Here is a 19656-nt window from a genome sequence, read left to right as displayed (position 1 = left end):
TGAACCACTTGGTCCTGGGCCTCCTCAAGACGTTGCCGCTGGAAGAGCGGAACCTGTGGCCAGAGAAGCTACCTGACCTGGTCGATATGTATAACAACATCCCTTCCAGCTCTACGAAATGCACTCCAGCATACCTGATGAGGGCTCGCCCCGGCAGGCTACCAGTGGACTTGGAAATGGGGTTGGAAGCTCCAGAAGCACTCCCTTCGACAGCTGGATGGGACACTTGGCGGAGAGCACAGTACCGACAGGTCCAGGAATATGTTGAAAAGAACTTGTGCCAGAGTCGGGGACAGCAGGAGCAGTGCTTCAACAAGAAGGCGACTGCCGGTCTCTTCCAGCCTGGGGATGTAGTGCTGAAGCGAAAAAGAAGGACCCACAAGCTGGATGGTCAATGGGAAAAGACCCCGTATGTAGTACAGCCCACTGGATGGGAGAATGGGAAGGCCTACCAGATCAGCCGTGACCAGGGGAGGACTTTGGCCACGGTTTCCCGGGACCATCTAAAGAGATGTCCACAACCATTGAGGGTAGCAGCTGAAGCTCCAGTTCCCAGACCGGCGGAGAAAGAAAAAGAGATAATCCATACCATGATGGGTGATTTCCTGGCAGACTGGCCTACGCAGAACGGCACGGTGATTCTTCCAGTGATACTGTTCCCACAACCCGTGGATGAGGAAGTGATGGAAGTGATCGACCATGAGCCAGTGCCCAGGGATGTACCTGTACCCAGCTCCCCTACGCCTCCGCCTGCCCCACACGATAGCAGGCAGGAGGAACTAGTTGTTCCCTCTGCCCCACTGCCTGCCACCACTGACACTGGGCCCCGAAGGTCCACCCACCTCAACCTAGGTAGACCCCCACTTAGGTACAGGGAAACTACTCTTTAAAGAGGGCTTTGTGTGTTGAGTGTATAGTTAAAAGTTTGAATGATAAGATTGAATCAACTGAAGAAGTTATCTGATTGGAACCGTGATTGAACCGGCCGTTGCCAGCAACTAGTCCCCATAGGGACTTTCTGCAACCGTTGCGTAAGGAACTTCTTATGGGCAAGCCCAAGAACTTGCAGGGCAACCACGAACTAGTGGAATGTAAATAATTGTTGGCTTACACCATTACCGCCCCCGGAGAGGCTGATTTAGGAGGATGGGCCTGGAGGAAAGGGATGGCCCAGGCCCGCCACTACCGTAACCGGTGGCGATCCTCCGGGGGTTCAGGGGTCCTCATGGACGCGGGTCCACTGAAAGAGACAGTACCCGCTCGGGCAAGTTGGTTCTTGACTGGGGTCAAGGGGTGCTGCCCACTTCTTAGGGGCAGCATCAGGGCCAGGTTGTTTGGGTGGGAGAAGAGCAGAAGCCGTACCGTTGTAAAATGTTTGTGATTTTTACATGTTTTTACCATTTTCTATCTTTTGCAGTTAACAAAAATAAAACCGGAGATGGACGGGCAGCCCGCGGATGGTCTGCATTTTACTAAGGGGGAATGTGGCGCCCTGGACAAGCCAGGACATCACAGGTACTGCAACAACACACCCCACACCCCGGCTAGGCACATCAAGGTCAAACAAAAATCCTTGTTGCCTCCCTCCAGGGGCTGATGTCCACACCAGGGGGTGGAGCCAGGCGGTTGGCCCCACCCACCGAGGAGTACACAGTTCTGGAGGCAGGAAAAGGAAGGAGTGGAGTAGAGAGATGAGTTTGGAGTTTGAGGAGTGAAGTGGTAGTGGAGCAGACTGACGGTGTCCGGGTGCGTGGCCCGGGCACATACAGCAAGGTTGGCAGACGGTGGTGACCATCTGCAGGAGGGGCTGATTGACGTGAACCGTAAGGACCGGGGAAGGGCGGTGGCCCGCCGGTACCAGATCGGGGAGCGAAGAGAAGCCAGCACCATTCGGCAGGGCCTACGGACCCCGACCAGGCTTGGAGTCGCCGTAAAACTGGTCAAATCCGTTAGCGAAGGGAACCTCCGGGGTTTCCCAGCAGTCAAGACCCGATTGCAGGCAACAGCTCAAACCATGAAGGGAGATACAGTCACCGCCAAGGCTACAGTTCCCAGGGCCAGAGCCTGCGGGCAAAAGGGGCTGCCTCAGCCTCCATCCAAGCTGGGGAGCGGGTTACCGGTGGGAAGCCACCAGAACCGAGAACATCACACAGGTGCAGGGAAAGGCAGTCACCGCCAACCTACCGGGAGAAGAACCACCGCAGCCGTCTGTGGGACCCGTCCATCCAGCTGTTTGTTTTACCGGAGACTTTGCATTCATCATTGGCTGAGTGAGTACCAGCCGTTTGTTTTACCGGAGACTTTGCATTCATCATTGGCTGAGTGAGTACCACCGTGCCGTGCGGCACCGCGCTGCCCCCGCGACCCTGCACCTCACCAGGCCCCGTAACCCGCCTGCCATTCCTCCCTCACCGGGCCCCGGGACAACGAACCCCCCTACCCACGGAGGGGAAAAACAACATCCAAGCTGCTCCCTGTCATCGCTCCCGGGATCCCCGTCCAGAGCAGCGGTGGTGTCACAACCTCACCACAACCGTGGGTGGCGTCACGGACAATAAATCCCCAAAACCATGCCCCTTTTCACTCACGGGCGAGGAGCGCCGCTCGAGTCCCCGGGATCTGGCCCACCGCTCGAGCCACCGACCGAGCAGCAAGCGAAGCAGCAGCAGTGCCGGAACCGAGCGTGGTGAGCGCAGCGTCCTCTCCCCGCCCGCGACACAACCATCCCTGGAGGGGTTAACATCCGGCTGCCATTACATCTCCCCCGGGTATCCCACAACAGCAGCGGTGGTGTCCCACTTCACCACACACCGTGGGTGGCGTCACGAACCGAATACTGTCAAGGCCGTACAATTCCGTCCCCCTTTTCATTCAGTGTGTCCGCGTGACCCCCAGGTCCGGAGGATCCCTCGAGCCACGCAGCGGGTCCGGATCCGAGCAGCGCCAGCTGCTGGCAAGGGGGCGGCACAGGTACAGTGTGGAGTTTTACTAATGTATGGGAGACACAGAAGGGACATAAGCATTAGTACTATACTGTATGTAGGCCACAAAGAAAGACATCCCCAGCACCACCTCCCTCTCATCTCATCTCAGCTGAAGACTTTGGCGGGCTTTGTACGTTGCGACATCGCAAGCCGATGCTGCGATGTTGCATGCAATAATCCCCGCCCCGTCGCAGCAGCGATATCTTGTGATTCCTGGCGTAGCGAACATTATTGCTACGCCAGCTTCACATGCTCTCACCTGTCCTGTGACTTCGCTGTGGCCGGCGTCCCGCCTCCTTCCTAAGGGGGCGGGTCAGATAACGTCACAGTGACGTCACACGGCAGGCGGCCAATCAAAGCGGAGGGGCGTACGTGAGCAGGATGTAAACATCCCGCCCACCTTCTTCCTTCCGTATAGCCGCCGGCGGCAGGTAAGGTGATGTTCCTCGCTCCTGCGGCTTCACACACAGCGATGTGTGCTGCCGCAGGAACGAGGAACAACATCGTACCTGTCGCGGCAGCGTAATTATGAAAAAGTCGGAGCCTACACCGATGATAGAATAACGACGCTTTTGCGCTCGTTAATCGTATCATCTAGGATTTACACACTACGATGTCGAAAGTGACGCCGGATGTGCGTCACTTTCGATTTGACCCCACCGACATCGCACGAGCGATGTTGCAACGTGCAAAGCCGCCCTTAGCCTCTTTCTTCAAGCAGAAGATTGACAACATTAGAGCAAGCTTTGGCCCACAATAACCACAGCCCCTCCTCACAACTACTCAGCCTTCTTCCTCCAAATCCAGCTTCTCCACCATGACAGAAGATCATCTTTCCACTCTACTCTCAAGATCACATCTCACAACTTGCCTGATTGATCCACTCCCATCCCACCTCATCCCGAATCCCGCCACAGTCTTCATCCCAACCCTAACCCATCTCTTCAACCTATCACTAACAACTAGTGTATTCCCTTTATGCTTTAAACATGCCTCCATTACACCCATCATCAAAAAGCCCTCCCTTGACCCTTCCTCTGTCTCAAACTATCGCCTCATATCACTTCTCCCCTATGCCTCAAAACTACTGAACAGCATGTCCATCTTGAACTGTCCTCACACCTCTCTTCCTGCTCCCTCTTTGACTGTTTACAATCTGGCTTCCGACCACATCACTCCATTGAAACTGCCCTAACTAAAGTCACTAATGACCTACTAACAGCCAAAGCCAAGCGACACTACTCTGTCCTCCTCCTCCTGGACCTGTCCTCTGCCTTTGACACAGACCATTCCCTTTTACTATAAATTCTCTCATCTCTAGGCATCACAAACTTGGCCCTATCCTGGATCTCCTCATACTTAACCTTCTGAACTTTCAGCGTCTCCCACTCTCACACCACTTTCTCATCTCACCCTCTATCTGCCAATGTCCCCCAAGGTTCAGTTCTAGGCCTGGGACAGCTCATAGAGTCTGACGGCTTTCAGTATCACCTCTACACTGCTGATACGCAAATCTACCTCTCTGGACCTGACATCACCTCCCTACTAAACAGAATCCCACAATGTCTGTCTGCTTTTTCATCCTTTTTCTCTGCTTGCTAAAACGGAACATGGACAAAACAGAATTCATTATCTTTCCTCCTCCTCACTCAACCCCCCACCTGACTTATCCATCAATGTGAATGGCTGCTTACTCTCTCCAGTCTCACGTGCTCGCTGCCTGGGAGTAACTCTAGACTCTGATCTCTCTTTGAAGCCACACATCCAAGCCCTCTTTACCTCCAGTCGCCTCCAACTCAAAAATATTTCCCGGATCTGTACATTCCTATCCCAAGAAGCTGCAGAAACCCTAGTACATGCCCTTATTATCTCCCGCTTGGATTATTGCAACCTCCTGCTCTGTGGCCTCCCTTCTAACAGTCTTGCACCCCTACAATCTATTGTAAACTATGCTGCCCAGCTAATCTATCTGTCCCCCCGCTATTCCCCGACCTCTCCTCTCTGTCAATCCCTTCACTGGCTACCCAATGCCCAACGGATCCAGTTCAAAACCCTTACCATGACCTACAAAGCCATCCACAACCTGTCTCCTCCCTACATCTGTGACCTAGCCTTCCAGTACTTACCAGCACGTAACCTTCGATCCTCACAAGATCTCCTTCTCTACTCCCCTCTCATCTCCTCTTCCCACCATCGCATTCAAGATTTCTCTCTTGCCTCCCCATACTCTGGAATGCTCTGCCACAACATATCAGACTCTCGCCTACCTTGACAAGCTTCAAAATGAACCTGAAGTCCCACCTCTTCCGAGAGGCCTACAACCTGCTGTAACCCTCAGTCTGATATAGCGCCGCACAACCAGCTCTACCCTAACCTACTGTATCCTCACCTATCCCTTGTAGACTGTGAACCCTCATGGGCAGGGACCTCTCTCCTCCTGTACCTGTCTGTGCCTTGTATTGTTTATGATTATTGTACTTGTCCCTATTATGTATACCCCTTTCACATGTAAAGCGCCATGGAATAAATGGTGCTATAATAATAATTAATAATAATAATAATTCTACTGTTAAGTGGTCACCAAAGGGGAAAACCACTATTTTTTTAGACATTGTTACTGTGTGGGGAACAAACGGGAGGTGCAGGGCACCAGGACGGCATATGTTACTTTTCTTCTTCACCTGGTGCAGGATTGGAGTTGGGGAAAAGTAGTAGTGAACTGTAAAAGTGAACAGCCATAGACTTTTGTGTGTAATTTTCTGCAGAGTTGTGGCTGGAAGAAGTCCCAGTGGATTGCATCAAATGAAGAAGAAAATGAATTACTGTACTTCAATTTATCTGCACTGTATACACTTATACCATCTACAGATCTCTTATGTACAGTATATTGTCTCTAGTGCTAATATTAGTGTTAGTACTGTGGTTAAAGATAAGCATGGTGCTATTATTCCATCACCACTGAATATACTGGTAATATGTGGTCATGGTGTTATGTGGCAGTGTTATTTGTCCCTGGTGTGTGATATCATTGGTCATGTTTTTCTTGGTATGATGGATTTTATTCTGTAAAGTATGTTGGTTATATTCAGACACTATGTGGTGTTTATATACGGTCATGGTGTAGCAGTATTTATCCCTTTTATGTGGTATTATTAGTTTTGGTGTAGTGGACTTTGTTCAGGAGCAGGATGATGGTAATATGTGGTTAGTGGGGTGGCATTATTTGTTCCTTGTATGTAGTATTTTTAGCAATATTGGACTTTGCACATACAAATATGACTAAAGTCGTCCGAAACCACTGCTATCGGCGGGCTTTACGGACAGTCTACTTTGTATGGAGGCCTCCCGTCTCTCCCCAGACAGATGATGAGAGTGATCTGGTATGTTTGACTTCAATTCTTTTGAAGTGCTCTGCTGAGTGCTCCTGTGGGTTGAGGACTTAGGAGAGATCGTTGTTGGCTGAAAGAGTGGCTGACAGCTATCTATGAGGACGGGAAGTCAGGGAGGAATGGATGATTCAGACAGCGCAGGGTCAGTGTTAGGTTTCAATCAGACTGATTTTCAGTAGTTTGATCAATGTGTCATCAGTGTTTTATTCATATACTCATATCTCATATGCAAATGTGGTGCCCCTGACCTGGTCAAGCACCATTGAGTACTGCACACATGCTGGGTCAGTACAAAACAGGTAATCCCAAAGGCTGACTAGAGTGTGGACACACAAACACTTGGTAACCAGGACACACACACACACACACACACACACACACACACACACACACCTTAGAGGGGACCCCTGGGCAGTCCCAGGGACGGGGCGTAGCCCTCGCATCCCAGCTAGTGGTGGGTAGTGGGACTGGACACAGGGAGTTGTGCAGTGGTAGTGTGGCGCCCTGGACTAGCCAGGTCGTCACAGGTACTACAACACAACACCCCCCATCCCGAGATAGGCACACCAGTCAGACACAAATCCTTGTTGCCTCCCTCCAGGGGCTGATGTCCACACCAGGTGGGGTGGAGCCAGGTGGTTGGCCCCACCCACTGAGGAGTTCACAGTCCTGGAGGCGGGAAAGGAAGTCAGTTGAGATCTGAGTAGGAGTCAGGAGAGGAGTGAAGTGGTAGTAGAGGAGCAAACTGACCGTGTCTGGGGCCCGGGCACCGAGAGCAAGGTTGGCAGACGGTGGTGGCCGTATGCAGGAGAGGCAGATCGACGCGGAACTGTAGGACCGGGGACGGGCGGTGGCCCGCCGGTACTGAACTGAAGTGAAGCCAGCACAAACCGGCAGGGCCTGTGAACCCCGACCAGGCTTGGAGTTGCCATTAATAAGGTCAAATCCGTTAGTGACCGGAACCCCAGGGGTTTCCAAACGGCCAAGACCCGATTGAAGGCAACAGTCCAAACAGCACAAGGGAAATACAGCTACCGCCACAGCTAGAGTTCCCAGGGCCAGTGCCTGCGGACAAAAGGGCTCCTCCGGCACCTATCCACGCTGGGGAGCGGGTTACCGGTGGGAAGCCATCGGGACCGAAGATACACAAAAGGTGCAGGGAAAAGCAGCCACCACCAACCGTCCGGGAGAAACCACAGCAGCCGGCTGCGGGACCCGTCCATCCAGCCGTTTGTTTTACCAGAGACTTGCATCCGTTTGTGGCTGAGTGAGTACTACCGTGCCGTCCGGCACCGCGCTGCGCAGTCCAAGCGCCCCCCCCTGCACCTTGCCAACCCTGCTTCCCCGTCAACTCAACCGGGCCCCGGGACCACCAACCCCCTACCCACAGAGAGGGAAAACATCTCAGCTGCTCCCTAACAACGCTCCCGGGATCCCCGTCCACAGCAGCGGTGGTGCCCAACCTCACCACAACCCGTGGGTGGCGTCACGGACCAAATCCCCAAACCAAATCACCCCTTTCACTCACGGGCGAGGAGCGCCGCTCAAGTCCCCGGATCCGGCCCACCGCTCGAGCCACCGATTACCCGATGTGTGCTGCAGCTACATGTGCACAGAGCAGGGAGCAGCGCACAATGCTTAGCGCTGGCTCCCTGCTCTCCTAGTTACAGCACACATCGGGTTAATTACCCGATGTGTACTGCAGCTAAATGTGCACAGAGCAGGGAGCAGCGCACAATGCTTACCGCTGGCTCCCTGCTCTCCTAGTTACAGCACACATTGGGTTAATTACCCGATAAGTACTGCAGCTAAATGTGCACAGAGCAGGGAGCAGCGCACAATGCTTAGCGCTGGCTCCCTGCTCTCCTAGTTACAGCACACATTGGGTTAATTACCCGATGTGTACTCTGCTACACGTGCAAGGAGCAGGAGCCGGCACTGACAGTGAGAGCGGAGGAGGCTGGTAACGAAGGTAAATATCGGGTAACCAAGGACAGGGCTTCTTGGTTACCCGATGTTTACCGTGGTTACCAGCCTCCGCAGAAGCCGGCTCCTGCTGCCTGCACATTTAGTTGTTGCTGTCTCGCTGTCACACACAGCGATGTGCGCTTCACAGCGGGACAGCTACAACTAAAAAATGGCCCAGGACATTCAGCAACAACCAACGACCTCACAGCAGGGGCCAGGTTGTTGCTGGATGTCACACACAGCAACATCGCTAGCAACATCGCTGCTATGTCACAAAAGTTGTTCGTTAGCAGCGATGTTGCTAGCGATGTTGCTTAGTGTGACGGGGCCTTAAGTGTCACCATCTGAGAGAAAGAAAAGGATTTTTTTCTCAGGTGTTACCCTAATTACATAGGTTTTTTCTAATCAGTTTCTTTTTTCACTGATATCGCCTCCAGCATTTTTGTTTTATTGCAGCGCCGGAGTGGTGCCACTCATATAAGGTCACTGCATTTCCTACAAGCCGCCATCTTTATCTCTTATCGGAGCCATGACAGTTGGTCTCCAGCTGTTTGTGACCTGCTGGAATATTCTAGTGTTTGCTAGACAGTTGCAGCTCAACATAAGGCCATGTGCCCACGGGAGCTTTTTGCTGCGCAGTTTGCCGTGGAAAACCTGCGGATTTTTCTCGATTTTCCAGATAAATCCGCAGGTTCTAGCATGTACAGGCACTCCCCATGTTACCCTATGGGACATGGGGAGTGTCTGTGTCCACGCTGCGGAAAGTGCGGCTGCGGAATCTCCTGCGAAGATCCCTCAGCCGCACCTAACTGCATGTCAATTATTCATGCGGATTTACTTGCGGAGATCCCGGCCCTCCGCTATGGAGATAGAGGCCGGGACGTCCGCAGGTAAATTGCGTAAAACTCCGCATGTTTCCCACAGCTATTCCGCTGGAAATTCGCAGCTAAAAATAGCTGCGAATGCCGGCGGGCAGCTGCGGGAAACATGCGGCCGTACCTGCGAATATATCCGCAGGTACGAGCGTCCCGTGGGCACATTGCCTTAGTCTATGAGAGCCAGAACGAGAGCTTATCACCATTACCTCTGATGTCTGGTCAGTCAGGCGCTGTGGTCTTAAGATGGGTAGTCAGGACCAGAGCGGTGCCAGAGAACTGAAGACGACGACGAATGATGAGTCTATACCAGATGCAGGGACTTTACATTAATAGTAGTGTACCGCCCCCCGCGCTCGGCTGCAGCCGAGCCGCTCGGATCCGGGCTTGTTGGTGGGTGGCTCGAGCGCTGCCGGACCCGGGGTGACTTCGCTCTGAAAGGGTGCTGGCGCTACTTAGGGGGGTGGTAGGTAGGTGTACGGCCGGAGCCGTGTTTAAGTTCGTGACGCCACCCACGGGATGGGGTGAAGGTAGACACCACCGCTGCAGTTGCGGGGCACCCGGGGGAGATGGTTATGCAGCAAGGTGTTAACCCCTCCGTGGGCAGGGGTGGTGGCCCCGGGACCCGTTGGGGAGAGCAGCTGGGCGGTGCAGTGCGGTGCGTGGCCAGATGGCACTGTTGTACTAACTGTTATTGACACACACAAGTCTTTGGTAAACAAAGTTGATGGTGCTCGGTGCCCGCAGCGTCTGGTCCCCCACCCAGTTCGGTGGTCTTTGCCTTTCTCCTGCACCGTGTAGTGTATGTGTAGACTGCCTGCGCTTCAGCGACGGGAGTCTGCTCCCCGGCTGTGAGTATGTCGGGAGAGCCCGTTTGCCCACAGACGCTGGCCCATGGGATCTCTCTGCCTGTGCGGTGGCTTTCTATCCCTCTCGGTGGGCTGTTGTCTTCAGTCGGGACTTGGGTGGGAAAGGACCTAAAGTCCAGACCGCAATCAGTCAATTAACTTAGTCAAGTGGATTCTGGACCTCGTTTCAGGGTCTGAGTACCCACCTGTGTGCTCCGGTTTCCAGTCGGTTCCCCGGGTTAGTACCGGTGGGCCATTACCCTGTCCCGGTCCACCACGGTTCCACCGAGCTGTCTTCCCGGCTCCTGCAGGCTAAGCCACCGTCTGCCTCCTAGCCAAGGTACCAGGGCTCCGACCCCAGCACCTGTCAGACTGTCACAGGCCTGTCCCACAGGCCTGACCTCCTCTACTGCTCAACACTGAAACTGCACTGAACTGAACTGTCTGTTTCCTGCCTCAGGCCCTCTGAACTCCTCGGTGGGCATGGCCAACCACCTGGCTCCGCCCCCCTGGTGTGTCCATCAAGCTCTGAGGGAGGTGACTAGGTTTTATGGTTTGGCTGGTGTTACCTTATTGGGGCACAGGTGTTGTGCGGCCGGGGTCTATCTGTGACTACCTGGCTAGTCCAGGGCGTCGCAGTAGCACGGCAGCGCTGCAATAAAAAGAATTGCTGAAGCATAGATTGTCTGAACTTGTTTTATCCATTGAACCTTAACAATTTACATTAAGCAGTACAGTAGATCTTATAATAATAATAATTTCCACAATTAGATGTGTTAAAAATAAAAGTTCCTATGATGACATATGTGATGCCCCTGGACTATTCAGGTCGTCACAGGGTACTGCACAAACTGCCCTCCCCGTGCAGTATTCAACCCCCTATGATTCTGGGTCTCCATCCTGCAGTGCTGCATCCATCAGCATTAACAAAACCTAGATACACTTTGCACCACACCTGTCAGGCACACCAGTGGGCTGCTTAAGCAGGAATAGGGCCGCCCACCTAGGGGTCAGACAGGGAGGGGGGAGGTGTCAAGTGAGTTGAGTGGTAGCCCTCGAGCAGTGAGGAACTCTGAGGAAGCTGGGAGTTGGAGCTCCCAGGGGAGAGGAAAACTAGGTCGCAGACGGTGGTCTGGACCTAGAGGAGTCGGACCCCCGGTCGCAGGGGATTGAGGCTAGGTGCCTGGGACCCGTTGAGGAGGATGGCCATCAGCCTGGTCCGATCACCGGTCCGGGTCCGAAGGCACGACGGGGTACTTGGATCCTAGGTCGGGGAAAAGTTTCAATCAACCCGGCAATTAACCTGAGGAGAACGGGGCCTTTATGGACTGTTCCCACCAGCTCAGAGATCGGGGCCCACTGAAATCCCAAGCGTGAGCTCCTGAGAGCAGGCTCCTTCACTTAGCCACAGTGGGGAGCGGGGCCCGGATAGCTCCAAGCTACCGGACCACAACGGACAATCTAAAACTTAGTGCCAGGAGGCAGGTTACGGACTACCAGCAGCACTGTAGGGGATGGGACCCGGACGAGCTCCCCTCGAGAGGCAACGGTGTTCAGAGACTTGGTTTAACCTGTTGTCAGCGTCTGCTTCATTGCTGAGTGAGTACCCGACTGACCCCTGTACTGCGTCCCAGCACCTCCAAACAGAGTGGCGGGGGCTGTCCCTACCTGTGGGGAGGGCAACGTCACCTAGCTGCCCCACTCAATCACCCCGGGTACTCCCAACGGCAGCGGCGGTACTCCCACGGATCAGTTGTTTACTGACTGACTGTCAGACGGGAGCAACGCTGAATGTAACGCTTTTTTTGGGAGGCGGATCATTTTTTTACTATGAGCATGCGCACAGTAAAAAACCATGATCTACTGTAAATTCAGTTCCAGCAGCTAGAACGATCAGTTGATCGCCCGGCGGCAGCCTTTTCTGGGCGATCAGCTGATCGTTCACAAAAGTCGGTAAAACAGTAAAAGCATCAGTCACATCAGTTGTGCCACTATCTGCAACGCATACGTTGCATCAGTCACACAACTTATTGTGATGGATGCAAAAAAAACGCAAGGGCGAAAGCAGCCTTAACGGACAAGGATCACATCACACTGTCTGGACTGTCCGTCGGCTCTCCTCATGTCAGCGTGTATTTCTACGCAGTTCTCACACTCAGGAGAGCCGCTGGCAGGTTCGGGCACTGTGATGCGATCCTCGTCCGTGATAGGCTGCTTTCACACTTGCATCATTTTGCATCAGTTGCATTGCGTTGTGTGACGGATGTAATGGATGCGTTGCAGATAGTGCCACAACTGATGCAACTGATGCTGCAAAAAATCTGATCTTACAGCTTTTTTTCCGAAATGTACTCATCTGAGCATGCTCAGTTGGTAAATGTCGGATCCGTCACAGGAATCCGTCCAGTGACGCATTCCAACGGATTCCGCTCCTATAGGCTTCTATTATAAAAACGGCGGACGACGACGGAATCCTGCAGATTGTGTTTTTTCGACGCTCCGAAAACCGCTACATGCTGCGTTGCTGCCGCCCGACTATCAGTCATTCCACGACTGATCCGTTGTGCGAACGCAAGGCCATCAGTCGCAATCTGTCGTCCATACAAGTCTATGGGGAAAAAACGGAATTCTGCAAAATATTAATACCGTATTTCCTCAAGGCGACGGATTGCAACTGATGCGAAACAACGTAAGTGTGAAAGCAGCGGCTGTCGAACTGCGCCCTAAGTAGGTGTATCTAGATCTATTTCCCAATTTCCGAGAGTCTGATGGAGTCATGGCCCTGGAGCTGTAACTGCAGAGGTTTCCCGCTGGGCAGGGAAGGTGCAGCAGTGGCTCCTGACTAACCCCATAGGGGAGGTAGGAGGGGGCAGGAATGCAGAGTTGTGTAAACTTTCCCCTGGTTTAGGATCCATGCTCTTCCATACAAGGAAGCAGCGCAGTGTCAGAGAGGGGAGGGGATGTTCGGGGCCATCCCAAAACAAAGAGAGTCCCATACATCCACTCACTAGTGGAGCCCACAGCTTTGTATGGGTGTTCCTGGCTGTCAGACACCACACCCCTGTGTGCTGGAGGCTCAGTGATCAGGAACAGCTCCTGCTGCACAGGAACAGCCACAGCTTGTGCCTGGAAGGACCTGAAAGAGGGGACACCTCCATATATCCCTAGGATGGCATCTAAGCAGATCACTATTAAGGGGCCAGCACCTTGGGGATTCAGACTGGTGGGCGGAAAAGACTTCGAGCAGCCTCTGACTATCTCCAGGGTAAGTGCCTTGTCCTGTGGTAACAGCTGTGTCTGGGGTGGTGAGATCACTTCTTCATTGTGCTCTGTTAGTGGAGGTTGTAAATGTAGAATATTCCTTCAGTATATAGAGTGTCACAGTCTATATGCAGGTAAAATATATCTTTGTACCGTACACTGAGCCTGAAGAAGAGACCTGCGTAGTCTCAGAAGCTTGCCATTACCATCTTTTCAGTTAGCCATTAAAAGGTATCAACCACTGAGGACTCTCAGCTCTTTTAAACAATTTTTTACAGTCTATGTGCAATCATCCATGACACGCTTACATTATGCTGGAAACACCTGGCTGCTTATACAATGATGGGCGGTGATATACCGGTATAATGCATTATGACCTGGTGGCAGCATACTTTATTATTTATCTCACTTATAGTTTTACAAACACTACAATCGCTGTCCCCATTGGGGCTCACCCTATTAGTATGTCTTTTGTCCTCCAAAACCCTGCTAAATCATTAATGTGTAATTGTGACACCATTTTTGACTTATGGTGACATATTAGTGAGGGATTATTCATAATAATGACTTTCATTCTAATTCAATGCTCCAGGCTGATTTACTGCATTGTTATCATACTGTGCGATTGTGGTAGATAATGGCGATATAATATCTCATCGAAGAACTTGTGCACACGCTGCAGAAAATCTGTTAAAAAAAAAACCCCTGCACCTTGATGCAGAAAATGCAACAAAAAAACATGCATTTTTTTCCATACTTTTTTTTTTAAGTGAAATCAATGGCTGGAAGGGCTAAATAACGCAGGACAAAAACGCACTAAGAATTGACAGGCTGCAGGTTTTTTTTGTCAACCCAAAACTGCTGGCAAAAAAAAAAAATCAACGTGCACAGCAAGCCTGAATTCTCATAGACAGAAAGACATGGAGTTTTGGGCAATAAACTGCACCAAAAAACGCATTCACACACAGCCAGTTTTGCTACTTCATCTGAGAACGTTAATGTAGAGACAGACCCTGATTCCAGTGATGTGTCACTTACTGAGCGGTTTGCTCTCATTTTGATAAAATCGTTGTTTCCTCTGCTGCAGATCTAGCAGTTGTGTGCATGCTGAGCTCTGTATATTCCTGCCCACTACCTTGTGTGACCTTTGTCTTAACCAGGTTATACATAAAGCTGCCAATCAGTGGTGAGGGTGGGATTATACAGAACTCATAAATATGCTGGACTACCTGGCAGCACGCCGAGTAGTCCTGTAATGATATTTACCTGCTGTTTAAACAGTGATTTTACAAAAATTGCAATAAGCAGCCCAAAAAGTGACACATCGCTCAAATCAGGGTCTCTGCCCCTATGTTATGCTGCTCTCAGAATAGGCAGCAAAAACCTGGTGACAAATTCCCTTTAATTAGCAATGTATTAACACCAGTCAATAGTGAACACCATAATTTTGAAGCCGCTTTTTCTAATATGCCGCTGTTTTGGCTTGGACTGACTTTACAGTTTCACAATGAAACACAGTGATGACATTTTTCAGCCACTTTATTAGTAAATGGCAATATCAGGTCAAACATTACTGTAATGGGAGAGCGGCCTGTCTAGTACTATGGTGCACTAGTGTATAAGATTGAGGCACTTCTTAAATTGTGTTCTAGTTTTGGTAAAACGGTGTTTATTTAAAAAAAAAATAAATTAAAATCTGACCCTTCTAATCCTGGACAATCTGTCTAGTTTTATTCTTAAACAGCCAATGTTGTGATCAATCTGGTTATGTGAGTGTTCTCATTATGGGGCTATAGATACAGTGGAACCTTGGATTATAAGCAGAATTGGTTCCAGGACTGTGCTCTTAAACCAAGTTACTCTTATATCAAAGGAAATTTTCCCATAGGAAATAATTGAAACACAGACAATTCGTTCCACAACCCAAAAATATTTACTATATTTATACAAACTTATGACACTAATACAAAATGCTGTACAGTAAAAAAACATATAAAACACATTAAACTGCACATTAGCTTCCAATAGAATAGTTTGTGTGCTGGAGGTACAATACAAGCAATGTGCTGCACTGGTTAGCCGAAAGAAAATGCAATACTGTATCCACAAATGCAAACTGATAGACATGCTATATAGTATATACTGTACTGTACAGTGGTATACAGTATAAAGTACATATATGCAGAAAGTTACCTCCACAGCGGGTCAGAGCGCAGTGAAATGACGGAACCTGAAGTGTGCATGGTGAGTATTTGCTCTTATTGCAAATCAATGCTCTTAAACCAAAGTACAAATTTGTAAAAAGCTTTGCTTGTCTTGTAAAATGCTCTCAAACCAAGTTACTGTTTAAACCAAGGTTCCAATGTATTAAGATTTGGCTATGACTGTTTTATTGTAGCTTAAAAGCTGTGCGATACGAAGATATTTTGATACAACGAAGCAATATTTTGCAATGTTATGATAACAATCATTGTAACAGAACACTTGCATGGGACTAGTGACAATCTTCAGGGGGCTCTTGTGAAACCTTGTAGCTCAGAAATCGCTCTGCGAAAATTCAGTCTCCAACAAGCTGTTACTTCTTGTGACTACATCGAGCGTCACACTAGAAGAAAATTGGTCTTCTATAGAATCTACAGTCTTCTATTAGAACATGTAAAGATTGTTTTATTATTCTTATATATCACATGCTGTTCTCTCCCAGAGGCATGACCTGAGAGTAGGTAAAGATCGGGATGGACTTTGTGTGATGTCATCTAGGATATGTATGCATTGCTAATACACATAACATTGAACTGGTGATGGTATCAGAATATTTAGTATTGAATACTGGATAGCAGAATCTAAATTATAACTTGGGCGACCCTCACACGTGGGCATTATAACATGATTTTTCACAGCCAGTGTTACCACCAACTAGCTTTTGCAAATCTTGTGCATGCGCATGGCTCATTTCAGCCCCGTCATGGCGCTTCAGAAGCAGGGTGGATGCTTCCCAGCTTCATTAGGCGTACTGCACATGCCCAGAACTTCAGAAGACGTGTACGTGAGCTGTGCTGACGTCATGAGCAGTACATCTAATCAAGCCGGTAACCATCCAGCCTGATTCTGAGGCGCCCCGACGAGGCCAAAATGAGCTTGTGCGCATGTGCAAGATTTCCAGGAGCTGCTGGTGATTCCAGTTTGCCATGTTGCCCACAGGGGCGTGATAACACAGAGAGCAGACTAGTCTGGGGAAACAACGCCCCTGCGACTAGTCAAGGCCCTAATTAGCATAAGGATAGCGAGGTTAAGGCTGTGGCTACAGGGGAATTAATGCGAGTCAGTTGCATAACGCTCTGCTGGAGTGTAAGCAGAGTCAGGCCACTGTTATCTGATCCTGCGATGGCAGCACAACCGCAGAGGACAGGGCAGGCGCTGCGGAGGAGAGGGCGGGAGTAATCTCTCTATCTCCTCCATTGTCAGCTGATGTGATTGTCGCACTGCACTCGCATTACACCAGTGTAATGTGAGCGCAATGCAATGTTTGTCTCGCACCCATAGCCTTGTATGGGTGCGAGAGAGAACAAATCGGATTCCACCTAGAGCATGCTGCAATTGTTTTCTTGGTCCGATTAGGGCTGAAAAAAAAAAATCACTCATGGCTTCGGGCCCACAGAGTAACATGGATGCGGTGGGAATGTTTTGCTTTTTTTTTTTTTTTCTTTTCTTCTTATTTTTATCACACTCCACTCGCTCCGTTTTTCTCGTCGTGTGTGCTCAGCCTAAGCCTAATAAGTCATGTTTTTTTTTTAAACATTCATATTAGTGAATAGCGACATACAGGCCTGGTTAGGGAGGGGATTTGGGCATTCAGGTATCAATGCTGCTGGGTTGTAGGGTTCCCTTTAAGGCTTAATTCACACATCCATGTCTATTTGTCCATCTATTTTGCCTACATTTTGCATCCATGTAGCAATGGCATCTGTTCTTAAAAACGGAAGCAGGTAGACTGTCTGAACTCTTATTTATCCATTACCTCTTAACAGTGGAGTTGAGAAAAATGGATGAAACGCTGAAGTAAAAAATGTCTTCTGTTTTTCATGTGTAACGGATCCCCATAGACGTTAATGGCCTAGTCTGATCCACTAAATCGATAAGAATAGGTCATGATGAGAGTCTCATTGGTGAGACACAAAGATACGTTTTATCCACCAGTTGTTTTTGATCGATGGAACTCTATATGTTTATGTGGTATCTGTTAAAATAAAAACAAAACGCCAGACATATGAGCATGTGGGAATGTAACCTTAGAAATATCTAGAATATTCCACATTTTTGATACTCCTGTTTGTGGATTCTAGGTTTCATGAGAACTTGGTGCAGTTTTGATGCTGCAGATCATATGTAGTAATGAGTTGGCTACTTGAGATTTTTCAGTGCGGTGCATGTTGTTGTTTTTTTTTCCTGTGTGGATTGAATGTGGCTTTTTTTTTTTTTTTCTTTTTTTGTTTTGCAGTTCCATAGTGGAAATGCACTAAAAACACACATATGGCTCATATCTGTGAATTTTCAGAATCTCATTGAAGTCGAAGGCAAAAATCTGTGAATAAAACACTTTTACCATAAGTGAAATTGACATGCTGCAGGATTGAAAATCGCACTCTAGGTCAATCTTCTACAGCATAGTAAAAGCACAATGGGCATAAGATTTTATATAAATCCCATCCAATTTTGCTGAAACTGTAATAAGCTGCATTTCTTTCTTTTTTTTTTTTTTTTTTTTTTTTTCTGTGCACAAAAATACACAGCTGAAAAACACACTGAAGAGTTTAGAAACACCAATATTTCAGAATGACTTGTGTAAATGATGATTTTATTCTTTTTGCAGTAAACGGTGTCAGGGATTATGACTTCTTTAAAAATATGTATTTATTTGTAATTCCCAATTATCTGATAGAAAATATATAATGAATTTAGCGTTCGTTCTGTCTAAAATCCCCACTCATGTTTCCCATTGTTCCTGTTATCTTATAAATGTCTTCACTGCAATCTTCAATCTTGGCCGAGCTCCCAGTGAGCTCATCGGTTTCGCAAGGACAGAAGTATAAATCTGAATATCAGACAGCCCAGGAGTTATCACGTGAATACTTGGCATATGCAGGAAAAGTTATATTATGTAGAAAAAGTATTTTACTGCAAAAAAATGTAGACATTAAAGGGATTGTCCATTACTCGGGCAACCCATCGTCAGAGTGTTTGCGAAGTGACTTCCTCTTGATCTTTGATTTGACTGAAGGAGGGGAAGTGAAGCCGGCACTGACTGGCCACAGGGCTCGTGTGAAATAATGACGTCATGTAAGCCCCGGGAGAGCGAGTGCTGACACCGTTGGAACGACACCATTGATTCCACAGTACTTTACACATTATCACTGTCCCCATCGCGGCTCACAATGTGTATTTCTTATCAATATGTCTTTGGAGTGTGGGAGAACCCGGAGGAAACCCACACAAACACACACACGGGGAGAACATACAAACTCCTGCAGATATTATCCTTGGTGTGATTTGATCCAAGGACCCCGCCATGGCAAAGCTAACCACTGAGCTATTGTGCTGCCCGTATTTGTTAATTAGACACATTATGTGGTTTAGCATCTTTCCCACGTTGGTCAGTAAGAGTATTATGAGGAAATAATTGCTATTTTTGAGTATCGCCTTCTGTGGTGCACTTTGAATTTGAGATGGGATGCACCAAAATACTGCCGATAGCAATCACGGGTGTCACATCATGGAGACAAGAGAATACATATAAAGAAGAAGGAAAAAGCTCCGCATATAAACATGTGCACACCAGGAATTAGATATACCAAGACACCTTCAAATTCTGAAACTTTATTAAATGCCAAACACAACAGAGAAGGTTAAAAACACTTAAAATGACACAAAGAAGCCACCTAAAGCCCCAATGTAGGACATAGTTGCCATAAGTAATAACCACAATGGACAGTACAATTATACAGTATAGACCCCTACAGAGATAAATAACAAAATACAGCAGCAGAAGACACATGTATGTATATATGTCTCACAAGGGAGATGATAGTGGCCTCAAATAACCACCATATATAATGCAACATCACAATAGTTATGAAGTGAGTCGCCCTCAATAGGGGAACCCAATCCACTACAAAGTAGTATGAAGAAACTGTGGTGTGGTAGAGAGGCCAGAGGCAGCCCAGGGTCAGGAAATACTATACCAAGGTGAGAACTCCCAGATTAGGGCATGCAGAGATTGATGTCACCCTTAAGGCCGCTTTACACGCTGTGACATCGCTAGCATCGGCTAGCG

At 49.1% G+C, this 19656-nt stretch overlaps 1 protein-coding gene across 4 annotated transcripts in view; it reads left to right on the top strand.

Annotated features, from left to right (window-relative positions):
- Window positions 1–13053: 13053 nt before the first annotated feature.
- PDLIM1 (PDZ and LIM domain 1) overlaps window positions 13054–19656 on the top strand; it is a 94203-nt gene continuing 87600 nt past the window's right edge. Inside the window, exon 1 of one of the 4 annotated variants that reach the window (XM_075348802.1) lies at window positions 13054–13329. In XM_075348802.1, coding sequence (XP_075204917.1) covers window positions 13234–13329 — 96 coding nt within the window. In that variant the 5' untranslated portion in view covers window positions 13054–13233. The remainder of the gene's footprint in view (window positions 13330–19656) is intronic. The other 3 variants (XM_075348803.1, XM_075348806.1, XM_075348807.1) reach the window with 3 other exon arrangements.

This window comes from Anomaloglossus baeobatrachus, chromosome 5 (genome assembly GCF_048569485.1).
Source record: "Anomaloglossus baeobatrachus isolate aAnoBae1 chromosome 5, aAnoBae1.hap1, whole genome shotgun sequence".
Lineage (NCBI taxonomy): Eukaryota > Metazoa > Chordata > Amphibia > Anura > Aromobatidae > Anomaloglossus > Anomaloglossus baeobatrachus.
Note: the sequence above shows the minus strand (reverse complement) of the source record. Positions and strands in the feature narration are given on the sequence as shown.